Source organism: Nothoprocta perdicaria, unplaced genomic scaffold (genome assembly GCF_003342845.1).
Source record: "Nothoprocta perdicaria isolate Ctin4 unplaced genomic scaffold, notPer1 scaffold_127, whole genome shotgun sequence".
NCBI lineage: Eukaryota > Metazoa > Chordata > Aves > Tinamiformes > Tinamidae > Nothoprocta > Nothoprocta perdicaria.
Genome location: NW_020454394.1, coordinates 1,240,297 through 1,255,215, shown reverse-complemented (window position 1 = coordinate 1,255,215; position 14,919 = coordinate 1,240,297). Strand labels below are relative to the sequence as shown.

General features: G+C 46.3%; 1 protein-coding gene across 1 annotated transcript in view; it reads left to right on the top strand.

The window, feature by feature from the left end:
* Window position 1: 1 nt before the first annotated feature.
* The window catches only part of CCDC3 (coiled-coil domain containing 3), a gene marked incomplete at its 5' end in the record, with an annotated part of 32,786 nt that continues 17,868 nt past the window's right edge, over window positions 2–14,919 (top strand). The window contains 2 exons of the mRNA XM_026033301.1: window positions 2–336; window positions 500–674. Coding sequence (XP_025889086.1) covers window positions 2–336; window positions 500–674 — 510 coding nt within the window. The remainder of the gene's footprint in view (window positions 337–499; window positions 675–14,919) is intronic.

The following is a 14,919-nucleotide window of genomic DNA, read 5'->3' as shown; positions in this document are numbered from 1 at the left end:
GTGTCGCGGCGGCGGCGGCTGCGACCTGCCCGCCGAGTGGCGCCCGCTCAGCGAGGGCTGCCGCGCCGAGCTCGCCGCCATCATCGTGTACGCGCGGGTGCTCGCGCTGCACCCCGACCCCTACGGCGCCTACAACTACCTGCCCTGGCAGCGGGGACCCCCGCCGGGCGCCGGCGGCCTCTTCTACTCGGCCGAGATCGAGCTGCTGTGCGACCAGGCGTGGGGCAGCATGTTGGAGGTGCCCGCCGGCTCCCGCCTCAACCTCACCGGCCTCGGCTACTTCTCGTGCCACTCGCACACGGTGCTGCAGGGCTACGCGTACTTCTTCTTCCTGCGGTGAGTGGCCCCGGGATGCTCTAAGTGCCTCCCGGTCCCGGGATGCTCTAAGTGCCCCCCGGCCCGGGGATGCTCGGAGTGCCCCCGCACGGCGTTCCCTGCCCAACCTGGGCATGCCCAGGGTCCCCCGGTCCTTACGGGAGCCTCCCGGGTTGTGTTTCAGGATGGATGAGAACTACATCCTCCTCCCTCACGGCGTGAACTTCCAGGAGGCGATATTCCCAGACACGCAGGAGAACAGGMGGACGTTCTCCAGCCTCTTCCAGTTCGCCAACTGCTCGCAGGCGCAGCACACCCTGGGCTTCGCCAGCGACTGGGAGATCCAGGAGGATAACAGGGTAAGGGACGCGGACATTGCTGTGTGGTTGGTGGTTGCAAGTGCTCGTGGTTGAGATAAGCAGATCCCCATTTTCCTGATCCTTGGGCAGCAGCCCGGTTGGGGAGCTGATACCTTCTTGTTTTTGAAGCTGATCTCTGTGGTAACTCTTAAAACTTATTGAGCAAAGTTCCATGTGTGACCTGCTCATGAGCTGAAGCTGGCACCCAGCATTGCCATTCTGATCTGAGCAGATTCTTGCTGCTTTTACACATTGTAGACCCCCTACTCTGACCCCATCTGATACGGGCTTTGCTTCCATGCTTCTGTGCCCATTTGTACTGCAAATTGTGTCTTTGCTGGGACTGTGGCAAGCTGTAAGGGATTGCTCTAAGCATCTGCTTCCAAGCTACTTCCCTGAGCCCCCCATAGCCCTTGGGGACACAGTCCATGCACACAAATGCCAGCACCTCCTTCAGGGTAAGCCAAGTGAGGTGCCAACTTCTCTCCAGGGAGACCCCGAGGAGCAGTTCACTCCATAGGCTTATGAGCATTTTTCCTATGGAAAGTCYTCTGGTTGCAGGGGCTTCTGAGCTTGTGGGGTATGTAGCAAATGAAGCAAATGCAGACTTTTAATAAACAATACCCCAGCAGTGAGGAGCAATGGGCAGTACATGCATGTGCACATGTGCTGTGTGTGCGTATACACCCGGGGAACTGTGCAAGTCCTTCCTTTTCACACCCTGCTTTAGGAAGCCGACAGTTCCCACTGGTCACCGAGAACATTTTAAGCACCTCTAGGTGGGACGTTCACCATCGCTTGCATCTCCTCTGTTGTTGCATCGTGCAAGGCAGCAGCATTTCAGTGCTGGAGCTTTGGTCACTTCTTTGGGAGACTGATGGGGAGGCTCCGGAGCTCGCTGARGTCTTTGGTTTTGCAAACTGGCCCACGACCAGCACTCAAAGTTGGGGCTGCCAGTTTGCTGRTGGAGAATCCCGACCCCTGCCACCTCCCCAGCCAGCCCACAGGCTTCCCAGCACCCTGGGGCTACGGATTTGGCAAGGAAGGGAGCCAGCGCTGCCAACGCAGCAGCCTGTGCTCCGGGGCAGCAAAGCAGCCCCTGGGGACCTGCRGAGTCCAGCTCCCAGGCTTGCTTTGCAGCATCTCCTCACTGTTTATTTAGCCTCGCTGAGCTAAATATAGGGAATCTTGATAGATCGGTAGTCGACTCATGCCAGCAGTGAATCCCGCCTGCCAGCTTTAATGGAAATCACAAGGCAGGAGCCCCCGGGGTGAGTGTGGGCAACCTGAAGCACATGTAGCAAAAGTGCGTTTCAGCTGTTGTGCGCTTTGACCCCGCGCAGCTGTGAGCGGATTAGGGTGGAATTACAGCTGCTTGTCACGGCCGGGGCTTTTACGTGCTTCGACACACGCGTGACGGGATAAAATCAGCGCAACCCACGGCTGCTTTGTCTCCCTCTGCCTCGCAGTGCAATGAGCAGGAAGAGCTTCCTCTGCAGTTAAGAGAAGTTGGGGCCAGCACTGGGTGTGTGAGGCTTTTTCCCTGTGGTGAAGGGTTTCTCTGGACCTTTCCAATATGCCCATGCCCTGGGTGCAGCTCCCAGTGCGCAGCGTTTTGCCTGTTACTTTGCAGATGTAAGCAATGACATTGACTTTCCCAGTTGCATGGGACCCAGGGGTCTTGCTGGCTGATGGCGGGGTCTGTTTTGGGAAGCTGCAGGAGGGATGCCAAGATCCTCAGTCCTGAAGGCAGCAGGGCCATGGGTTGGTCTGAAGGGTTAATAAACGAGATCGAGGAGGTAAGGGAGCCCTGGGATAAGCAGATGTCTTCTGCCCAAAGTCACTTCACTCCCAGTGTCTGAGAGACACTTGAATGTGTCCGAGCTGGACCTGGTGCCACGGAGCCCACTGCGATCCGGGAACGTCTCTGTCCCCTGCTCGCTCCCAGGGGCATTTGGGCAGAGGCTGCATTGCTCCCTGCAGACAAACCTTGGCATTTGCAGCATGTAAGACCCTCCTTTTGCATGATTTCTTTGTGCAGCTGTGATCAAAGCTTGCAGACCCTTGGCTCTGCTTGGATTTGCACACATTGGCTTCCCTGGGGTGGTTGCTGAAGCTCCTCACTCCCATCCAAGCTCCTGGCATGGAGCAGGCACCGTGTTTGTGTCGTGATATCGAAACTCTGCCCCAGGCTGCCCAGGGGGTCATCGGAAGAGGATTGAGGGACCCTGATTGCAGTGTGCCCGGGTCCCTGACCTGGCCAAATGCTAGGGTTGGTGTCCGAGGAGAGGATAACACAGAAAATCTCTTTTTCGTCCCACTTTGGAGTTAGCATGGTATGACTTTTCCCCCTTTCCCTTGTAAAAAATGCCACATTGACCTCCACAGGGAATCTTGCAGCCACAGCAGTTTCTTTTAATAAGGCACTTTTATTTTTTTTTAAAAAAGGAGCAATTAAAAAGCAATGGAAACCCCATTAAAATTCTTAAAAGCCCTTTATGTTCAGCCAAGTCTCATGTGGACCCCCTGGGGCAAAGCCCGTAGTGGTTAATGCCATTTGAGGGCCCCATTGACGGGCTCGTTTGGTGCTGTGCCCACCTTGGCCGAGACTGGGGCTGAAATCCTGCTTTGCCTTGTGGGTACCAATCCCACCTCTCTCATTTCTCCTCCCCGACTTGTCTTTCTCCAGGTTTAGCTGCAATCCCTTCAATAAGTCCCTGTCGCCTTGTCTGCAAGCTTGGGATTAGGACCCCAAAGTGACTCAAGGTCTGGTGATGTCGAGGCAGGAGGTGTCAAAGAGTGCTCRTGGTTAGTCATTATTCAGAGCAGTTTTAGCTTGTAGTTTTGGCAACAAATTGGTAGAGTAACTAGAAGTTTATTTGGGTAATAATAAAGCCTTTCTGTGAATTATCAGTGTCCCAGATAAAAAGCTAGGCTATGACATGTTAGCAACGCAGTTAAGTCTACAAATATCTGCTTAGCATCTTAGGGTCTCCTCTTCAGGACTCTTTGACTGCTTCAAAATGTGTCTGATGATCTGATTATAACACCTGGAGCAATTCAAATGCCAACCAGATGARAAAAGCGATGTGATTGCATTGTTGTATTTCCTATTGCAGAAATTAAGTTCCTCATTTGTCCAAACAAAGGGGATGTCTTCCTCATCTTCCTGACACAGCTCCAAGGATTGGACATGTTTCTATGTCCCATCTGCTTAGACCATGGCTGCTTCTGCCCTTGGAGATGGGAGAATAGTAGGAAGATTTGAGTGGCGGTCCTTTAATTTTTTGGACTTCTCTTACTTTGGGTCTAAAGAGTGATTAAATAGTATCGTAGTTAGAAAGTGTGCCTAGGYGCCTACTGGAGATATGTCTGGTGTGCTCCAGCTCTGCCGGAGATGAAGAGGAAAGCTGGCTGGTCGCAGGCATCATGGAATCCTCCATATGGGACTAGAGAAATAGAATATATTCTCAGTGTAAAACACTTCTATGCATCCAGAGTGGTGCAAACTAACCTCAACATAAATGAAAATAGAGCCTCTACCTAGGGGGTTGATATTCTTTTCTTAATAATAGGTTTCCTTCCCTGCCATTTGTTAGGACGATTGTTGCTTCATTAGCCTGATAGCCTGACTTAAAGTTCACATTTTGAGCAGTGATTTTCAGTCCTTTTGTTTTTCGCACAGCGATCCACCCAGACGCAGTGTGCCCTCGTTCCTACAATCTGTGTTTACTTTGAACAAATGTAGGCAGTATTAGATGAAATGGAGAACTGCTGATGTGTGTCTGGGGTGCGAGGAGACGAGACAGTTGATACGTTTGGGTAACATCCCGAGAGTCTTTTGGCATGGAAATGGCATTGACTCATTTCCAAGCCTTCCCATCCAGCTTGGTGGGATTCATAAAGGCTGATTGGCACTTCCCGATCCATTTTCTGTCCATATGCACAGGCTGCTAATATATGGAATAGAGAATCATAGAGGAAGATAAAATAGTCTTAGCCATGGGACTTTTCCATTGGTATGTTTTATTTTAGTACCCAGAAAATATTCTAAATGCTTCCCAGGAGGGAAATGGTTACATTTCTCTATTGGGTGGGATTTTTAGAGTGCCTAATAGAAATATCCCAATTGCTTATTTCTCTATCAGGAAGTGAGTTGGCTGCCTTGATATTGAAGTGGGTGCAGGATAAGGTAAGGGAAGTCTCAAATTGGAGTGCCAACTCTGTTGAAGGAGCTAGATTAACTTGTCCCCTTTCAGCTGATGCAGACCACTCTAGACCACAACTCACTTCAGGAGTCAGCCGATATCACAGATATGTTGAAGATCATGATATCCCTAAAAATATTCTGTTTCCAGCCTKCTGGGCAAAGAAATGCCTAGATGTCYATGTGTATATACACACACAGCACCTKCCTYCTCCATCCAAGCTCTTGSTCTGCCTCTTCCATCCACATGTTCRTAGGCAGTTGGAAGACCTACARCTGAACATGATCTTGATGCAGTGTTTGCTCCACTGGACAAGGCTTTTTCTCCAYGCCCCTGATCACTGACTCTTAGCCAAGGGCCAAAGCAACATGTTTTCCAGTAGTGCTGGAAAAATGCAACTACCTACATGGGACTAAAGCCATAATATGCAGGACAAGTAGGTTCTCCGCTGTTGCTTCAGGTCAGGTAGGAGAGACGGAGCTTTCAAAGAGCTGGTCATGGTGCCTCAAGGTGTTTGGGAGAGGTTAGGGAGGGAGGGAGAGACCTCCCTTTGCAGAGTGGAATGGAAAAGAGTCTGTTGGGCACAGGGAAAGGTGCTTAGTTTTAAAACATTTCAGCAGTTCTTGCTGCACATTTTGGACTGGTTACTGATCTTATGCTGTTAAAAATTGTGTGAGGTAAAGAATCTGCTGCAAATGGTTTGGTCCCTGGGGAGAGAAAGAGGGGGCACTGGGCACGTGTTGGCAGAAGTGCCACGATTTTCTCTGAATTTTCATGCATTTTGGCGCTGCTCTTGTAATGATGTAAAAAGCACTAGTCYTGCTCTACTTGGAGATAACCTTTTATATTTCCCTGTCTCCTGTGTACAAGTAGCAGAAAGGTGACCTTCTCTCTCCCATGTCCTCTGGAAACAATGCGGTCCTCCTGGAAGAAGAAGCAGTAAAAAGACACCAGGAGACCACTTTGGGCTCTTGGCTCCTTTCCTGTGTGTGAGGAATTAGGTTGGTCCTCTGTTTGGCTGCCCTGCTGCTCACAGCATCCCCAGCTTGGGATGGTGGAAGCAGGACATGTCATTGCATGTAGGTTGGGAAGGAATGAAGGCATAAGAGCTCTACTGGGCATTGATGGGGTTGGGGACCTGAGCAGTTAGAGGATCTGGAAATGGAAGAGGTGTGGAAGCAGCATGTGCTTGTAAGCTCATGTCCAGGTTCAAATCCTCTTCCCCATCACAGGCTCTCGTAGGCAAAGTCCTTGCCTTGGTCTAGAGGACACCTGGTCTCCAAGGAGGAGGATCTAGGCCCATATTATTGCAGTATGGACATATTAACTTCTTAAATCAAGGCAAAACAAAACATGCCATCTAATGAAGCTGCTAGTAGTTTTGAGTTGGGTTTTTTTTTTTTTTTTTTTTGAGCCAGTGATGCTTATTATTCCTACTTGTCTCTTGATTTGTCCACCTCAGAGTTGAAAAGTATTGAGTTAGCTTGAGAACAACTGGAAGATGCTCAGAAATGTCCCTTGGCACCCCACTGTCGTAAGTTTAGTGGAGATATTCCAGTGCTTCTGGTGGGGAACTGGAGGAAGAAGTAAAAGTAGGAAGTGAGAAACATTCAAACTGGGTGCATCTGGTTCTGGATTCTCCTGGGCCTCCTAGTTCTTAAGAGAAATATATGCAGAACGATTCTCGTGCTGCTGGGCTGAGAGCAGCCCAAATGGATGGAGGTCCCCAAATTATTTGGTTTGTCTGCTGGTGCTTTCATGTATGCAAACACGTGCGTTTTATGGTCAAACAGGTGGGAAGTGTTGTTCAGGTGGTTCAAGAGCTCCTAGGCCAGGGTCTGTTCATGGTGCATACACTGCTGTGCTTCCCCCAGAGCTAGCCCTTCATTTAGCTCCTGACTACACTAAACCCTGAACCCAGGAAAAGTCCTTTCTTGCAGCTACTCTCTCTCCTGAGCCACCTGTGAGAAATACAAAAAAAAAAAAAAAAAAAAAGGAAAAAACGGAGCAGCATGTTTATTAAAAACAACAACCACCCTAATCCAGAGGGCAGCTGGCAAGCGGGACACCTATAATGTTGCCCGTAACCGGATCAGCTGCTGTGGTTTAGAAGGGAGAAGACATCTTTCAAATGAAGACGTATTTCATCCCAACCTGAGCAATTTGATGTTTATTTGCACAAACGGCAAGCCAAGTTGGCTCTGAGGCCGCAGCAGCTCGGCTCCCTAATGGAAGCTGCAGATGGAGCCTCTCAAAGCCTGGATGACCTTAGAAAGCCAACTCGTTTCCAGATCGCCCCGGAGCAGTTTCCTCCGATTTGGAAACTTTCTCCCCTTCTCCTGCCCTGGGAAACACACAGTCCATCAGGGACAGCAGTGAAATGACCCTGAGTCCGGTCTCCATGGGACCAGTTGTGGCCAGTTTCCACTCAAATCACTTCAAGGGCTGTTGACATCAGGTGCAATGACTACCTCCTTTTTCTGCCCTGGCTGGTCCCAGTTTGGGTTTTATTTTTGTTTTGTTTTAAGACTGCAACTTCATCTGTAAAATGAATGACAGTAGGAAAAAATAAAACTGAGGGAGAAGCAAGTTTCCATGACACTCTATGGTGTAAAGAGGAAATAGTATGGATGGAGAGCCAAGGCTGAACTTCTGCCCAAGAAACTTCAGACCAAGCGAAAAAACAAGTATTTCCTGAGATCTGAAAGCTTTTAATGGATTTTTTCCCCTGGTATTYCTACATTTTCTGCACCAGTGTGGAACCGGCAGAAGTCCCAGCTACTGTGAGGGGAAATATCTCTGCTGTGTTTCTTACTGAGGCAAGATGTGGGACATGAACGCAGACTCATATATTCTTACCTCCATCTTTAACTAGTTTGTAACCAGCTTGTCTTCATGGCCATGTAGGGATAAAGAACTGTTGCTCTTCTGCAGAAGAGCAAGGCAGGCGTGTTAAGCTTTATGTTATATCCCAGTGAAATTCTCCTTGATCTCATTGAACCAGCAGGGTTGGGACCAGGAGGCAGTCTAAATATCTGTTCTGGTGCTAAACCAAGGCTTCACCGTCCTCTGCCCTTCCCCTTGTGGCCTTATATGCCAGCTTTGTTGCACTGGTAATGCCAGTGTTTTGAGTTTGCTGAAGAATACTGCGGGTACRAAGTCTTGTTTCCTTCTTCAGGAGGAACATCATCTTCATTGCCAAAATGCAATGGATTTAACATCTTCATTTGTCTTCACTGTGAATCTGTTTCAGATCACATTTGTTTTCTTGGCTTCCTTTTCGTCTTTATGGAGACTTTATGCAAGGTCTGAACACAATTACATTCTCCTGAATGGTTTTGATTATGTTTTTATTGTGAAAAAAATCAGTTGGTTGTGTAACTGGGTGGTAGTCTGAGAAAGATTCAGAGAAGGAAAGTCAGAGTGGAGGCACAGCTCTACTGAGGTTGGCTGAAATGCTTTAAGTCCCCATTTTCAGTAAACGGAGGAAAATGTCCTATTTTAGATTTTCCAAAGAGTGAACGTAACAACCATGTAAGTGGATGGAAGAGAAGATGAAATCTTCTCTTTTGCAACAGAGCAAGCAAGCTCTTTTCCACCTAAAAGCCTTATCTTGGGATAAGAGGTTTAGCTATGTGCAACAGTGGGAGAGCACTACTGGACCCAGACTCTGCTTTAAAGGGCTCTGAAATCTCAGAAAGGTGCAGAACAGATGCTGAAAGTTTATTCATGGACCATAAAACATGCCATAAACTGGGAATCTCCATGTACGTGCTCTTTCTGTGGAAAGGTATCAGGCGACTTATTCTTGGTCTGTAAGTACTGATACTGGGGAAGTATCTGTCATCAGGCAAATCAAAAAAAAAAAAAAAAACAGATGTAAAGAGAGAAAATTAAAAACTTATTACCTTGCAGCAGTCAGGAAGAAATAATTCTTTGAAGTGTGTAAGCAATCAATGTGGGGAAAGCTCTGGTGCTTGCAAAGCCTTGGTCCACACTGGAGGGTGGCAGTGGCTTACCAGGTCAGAAGATGCTCTCCTTTYACTACTTGTCACTAGGAGGAAGACCTATGGGTCAGGACATGGGTCCTGGGGGACCATAAAAGGTTTCAGAAGTGCTCTGTCCGTGTGCACTTCTCATTTCTCAAGCTGGATGGTCGTGGTGACAGCAGCGACTTGTCCCCTCCAGAGCGGGTCTAGCCCTCCCATGCAGCCCCAAGAGCCATGAGATGCCATTCACACCCCACCACCAGTGAGAAAACAGCCCGCAGGCAAATTTTTCTAAAAATCCCTTGCAAGTCACTGGAGCCCTGCAGCCAGCTGTGGTCATGCAGGACGTGGATGCCGAYGCTGAGAAAAGGCTGCCACTCGGAGCTGAAGACTTTTAGAGATGACTCCAGGGCGAGCTTGTTACTGCCATCGATGATTGTGTTCCTGCCCTTTTCTGTGTGTTGGCAGGCACATGCTGTCCGAGTTTGGTGAGCGTCTCATGATTTGCTCCTTGAAAAGTGCATTAGGTCTATGTTTTTCAAGTCTGAATTTTGCAGGGCAGGAGAGTAGAAGTGCTTCTTGGTTCTTTTCCAAAATGGGCAGAACTGCAGATTAAATGTATCCAGGAAACAGTGTTTTACACTCAAATCTTTCCTGCTTTGATACAAGCAGTTCCAAAACACATTCAGCAACATCCCCTTCCTATATTTAACTGACGTCTAGTAGCAGCTGAAACACAGACTTGAAATGTGCTGGTGCTTCCGAGCTCGTGGTGCTGTGCAGCCGCTGGAATGCATCCCACCCCTCCTGGATGGCCGCTGCTCCCGAAACATTTTGCAGATGTTGAGGATGGGAAGGAGCAGGATCACAATGTCAAGGCAGAGAAGGGATAAAAACAAAAATCGCGAAGCAGAGGCATCCTCAAAGGCCTCTGTTTTGGCTTCTGCTCTTTGTCAGAGAAGAGGAGAAGCCTCCAGTGGTAACTGCTTGCGGGACCGAGCTTATTGCGCTGCCTTAATTACATTCGCTGTGGTATTTACAGCATTTCCTGTGTTTTGGAATGGAGCTGTCTCAGGCTTGTCCAGACCTAGCTGTGTACCCAAATCTGCTCCTACACACACAAAGTAACTTTAAACATTAACATACACATTGGAGGTCCAGGGTTGGTCTGGGCATCACTAGTAACTAGCTGGTTATGTAGATGGTCTGTGTGCATCAAGGGCAGTATCGTGGCCCTTCATCTATGGATCCTGGGGAATTTCTTATCTTGTGGTTGGCAATATTCTTGGAAATGGGCAGGCAGCAGCAGTGCAGGTGGACAGCRGGTTGAGGGGGAGGCTTCAGGCTGGCAATTCAGCTAGGAGTGGATTTGGAGCAGCTCAGGACTCCAGAGCAGACCAGAGGTCACACTGGACTTGACTTGTGCTTTCAGGGAGAGGTTCATTTCTGTCTGCTATGGGAGGTCATCAGCACCAGGCCATTGCTCGTGTGGTATTCTTCTATTTAACTGCTTAGAAATGTGGTTCCAGTTAGTGTAACAAGCCCTTTTCTTTTTTAAATAATATAAATCACTAAAAGAATAAAAAACATTATTTTTCTCCACCCTCAAGCCCAGAAAGTTAAGAAATAGGGCCAGCTGGGTGTCACTGGCAGTTCCACCTCAGAGGGGGAATCGGCAACCAAACTGGGATACCTGCCTTTATGGGGGCAACTCAGTGGCCTGAAGTAGGGGCCACCAGAGATGCTATAGGATATCTGAGAGAGGGGACACAAGGCACAGGAGCTGCAGGAGATCCATGATCTTCTGGAATGCCAACTGGAGACCAGATGGGCGTTTCAGATGGCAATTTGTGCCAAAAGATGGACAGCTGAATGAAGCTTCAAGACAGTTCAACCAAAGGAGAGCAGTGCGGCCGAGCAAATAGAGGAGTTGATTGTTTTGGGACTAGCTGAGTGGTCATCCAAGGTCTCTGAAGATGTCTTGGGCACACTAGGTGATCCAAGAGGGACTAGACATCTTCTTTAGGCTCTACATTGCTGTTAAGAGAACTTAGATACTGATTTTCTGTGAAGACAACTACATGCTGACATCTAAGTAACTTAGCCTTCAAGGTGAAATGTGYCCCATGATTTGTTTAAGCTTTTARTTATGAGGGTAGGCAACAGAAATGCTGCTTATAGAAATGCTTGAAGAAAGAAAGCTATATCATACCAGCATTGTATCCTCTGTATTGCAGCACTGGTGCTTTCTCGATCCATAAAATGATGCTAAAGTGATAATGGATCACTTTTGGTATCTTGTGGCACATAAAATATGATATGAGCTCTTATGAGTCCTAAGTGAGAAGATTCTACTAAGTGAGAAGATTCTACTGAAAACCCTGTAATAAGCAGCTGGTTTTCCCTTTATAGTGATAAAAGCTGTCTCTGATGCTGAGCTCCAGCTRTTTCARTGCCAGAGCTACAAGATTTTCCTGWGTAGATATAAGGTCTTCACCTGTCCTATCTGAGTATGGTGAGAAGGTAGATGTTTGGGTCTTTAAGGCCTTTGAGTGCTACAGTCCTTCTGAATCCTTTAAAACTCAGTGCTTGGATTGAAATGATAAAAGCAGTTCAGCACTTGTACTCATAGCCATCATCCTGGTATAGCATTCAGACCACTGAACAAGAGCCTTTTTCACAACTTCCAAACCCAAGGTCTTGATTATTTATGAATTTCTGATGATTTTTGCAGATCTCAGGAGATCAGTTCTAGTATGAAGACCACCCTCAAATGCRTCAGTTCTTCCCATGACCCCAGTTGTGCTTGCACTTTCAACTCTTTGGAGCTCTGTAAAGAGATTTTGAAATCCATGCCCAGCAAAGTGTCAGTTGAAACAGTTCAAGTGTCACATCTCAGTGATAAGCACAACTCTGCAAATAACCAATTTTGCCTTTGAGGTGAAGATGGTATATTAATTCTGCAGAAAAAGAACTCACCTGGAGCTCATATTATGGTCTAGCCTTGGCCCCGTCTGGATTTATTAGGAATTAATGGGGACTGACATGGTCCTGGGACATCTATGCTGACTGAGATGATGGCTCTTTCTCACCATATGTTTTTCCTCACTACAGCAGCTCTGGCCTTAGATTTAGTGAGTTTTGGAAAAGTCCAGAGCTTGACACTAAAAGTGCACCCTGCCTGGGGTCCTCTTTCTGCCTATGTTCCTATGTGGAGCAGGTGGCTTGAATTTATCTAGAGCTTATAGTGCCTGTTGGAATCTTTATCTTCTAGCTTATAAAGCCTTTTGGATAAGAATAGCTGAATACTTGTAAGATGTTGGGTTTTATTTTATGGATTTAAATCCCATGTTTGAAATTGCTTTAAAGTAATTCCGTGTGTTTTGAAATCCCAAAGTCCCTTGCCCCCTTTCTGAAATGCTTGCAGTCAATTACGGGATGCTTTAGGAAATGGTGGAAAATGCTTGAATGCAATTAAAAAAGCTTTTCAAAATGGTGGTATGAAAAGAAAAAAAGAGGACACATATGTTAGCAATACTTTATCACATGGGAACAATGTCTCTAACCATAGAAAGCTTTGTACTCTAAAGCTTGCAGTAACAACYGGAGTAAACTTTCTAATGCAGGCAACATCACTRGCATTGTCATGCAAGAAAACCCTTTTCATGAGGCTCTTTGAATTATTCAGCCATTGACATTAGGGCTTTTTTTTGATCTCCAGATCTCCAAGTATATACTCTAGATATGATGTTGAACATACTTTTTCACACATTTAATGTATAAATATTCTGCTATGGAATTGGTTGGATTTTTTTTTTTTTTTTTTGAGGAGTAGTTAGAAGGGATTAGAGTTTGTCTTCTTCAGCATTGTGCCTCAAATGCATGAAAAGTCTCAATTTCTCAATTTCACTGCCTACAGACTCTAAAACACTGCAGCCAATGGCAAAATGAACTCTAGRAGTTCTTTTGGCAGGTGCTCCAATATCAGAAATTACTGCAAAATGTTGGTCTTTAGAGGAAAAAAACGGAGAATACCAGCTGGGGCTACAAAATAAGTGTGGGTATACACAGATTTGTTTTTAAGAGCTTGAAATTAAAATAATTGTATTCAGGGGAAGTGGTCCACAAAATAGCTAAGTCTATTGTACATTCTACCTTGTTATTAGTGGAAGCAATTTGGAGCCTGGTCCCATTTCCATTTAAACTCCTGCTCACTTTAAAGGAATCACATGGTAATCACATGGTAAGGACTTAACTTTAGACTTAGCTTTACAGACTCCTCTCAAATCTGTGCCTGTAATCTGAGAAGAATGCAGTCCTGCAAATCTACTTGGGTATGGTGGCAGAGACTGAACTGAGGCTTTTGGGGCTCTTTGGGGCTGGAGGGAACCGAAGAGGCCATGCAGAAGAAGTCAGCCAACATAACCACACTGTTGGCTTCTCATCAGGAGTTTGAAGAGAGAACTGCCCCAAGACACAGAAGTGGTGTTTTTATGTAAAATGCTCCATTTCTGAGAGAGAAAGAAGGCAGGACTTTGGATTGTCTGCTGCTACCTTAGAGCAGAGGTGTGTCCCTGAAGGACACCAAAGTCCTTGAAGATATGCTTTTCTCTGGTACTAGAACAMCAGTAGGTATAACTTTATGTTGCTTCAAAGCATTATTTAGAATTTATYATTCCTTTCATGATTGTATTTTGGAGGAGAACTGAACTTGAAAATAGAAGATGAGTTCCAGGCTCCTCAGGTTAGTCCTCAGTGCATTTAGTTATGAGGAAGGAGGATGCCACAAGGCTTGTTGCATACCTGATTCCAGCTTAGCTGCTGATCTGTCTTCAGATCATCCCTTTTCCACCTAAACCCCTGACCAAGTCAGTCTGCTGCAGAGCCAAAAGATTGCCTTATAGGAGATATATGTACTGCCAGAAACATTTTTTTCGCAATAGGTAGGTTCCTTTGACAACAGCTGAGACAACCTTGGTCATGTGTGTGGATACCTTTACTGCACCTAGAGCAGGATTTTGTTGCCTAAGCGTAGTCTCCTGATGCCATTTGACATATTCTAGCCTGGCCAAGATATGTGTGCAGGGCTTGCTGATATGATAGAGGATTTGTGGAAGATGCTTAGCTATCTGGACCGGCAGATGGAGGGTTGGAAGGATACCACACGCTGGCTGAAATGATGGTAGATACCTCCACTTGGGCAATTGAATCTGCTCCTTAGAGACAGGCAACTGATCTAGAGCTGAATCTACTCTGATGTACTTGAGGTGGGACAAAGTGGGACATTTTTTTCCTTGTCTCCAAAAGGTTTTTAATAGATTTGGTTTGCTGAATGAAAATAATCATGCAAAGACAACAGTACAAAGACAAATTTGTGAATGAAAAGCACATTGGTTGGAGAAGCTACATCCTTAGATTTTCCTCTTAAGATTTTTTGTTTTGTGTGGGATTAAGTGCTGCCAAGCCATTCTCCTAGCATGGTACTAGTCTTCAGTAAATCCTATAACTTTGGTAAATATTTAACCATTACTAACTTGAGCAGTTTGAAGTGGAGGAGTGAAATGCCTTCCCACAAGAGTGGGGTAGACCTYAGTGAGCAAGGTTGAATGCCTGAGTGACTAAGGGCTGAAAAATCAGCAGATGTTCATCAATTTACCTGTCTTTCTAAGAGGAGCTTATCCCRCCTCTGGGGCTATAGTTTTTCCTTCTCTTGCACTGGAAACCACACCACCTGTTTCTATGATCATTCTATCATTTGATATGCACAAAACAATATATTTTACTAATTAAATAAATATATATTGCTCATAAAAAWATATAAATATATATATATATACGTTGCCCATAGTGTCTGCAAGAGAAAAATAATAATGTGAGCAGAGCAGTTTGGAGCTGTAGGTGAGCCAAAGGGCTTTTGGTGACCATTTCTTTGTGTTCACTCCTCCTCCATGTGCTTCGTTCCCATATGGAAACAAGTAGACCATTCTGGCCATGAAAGACTCCATTTTGAGCCTGGTTTCTTGCTGTACTTGGATTTTTCTTGATAAC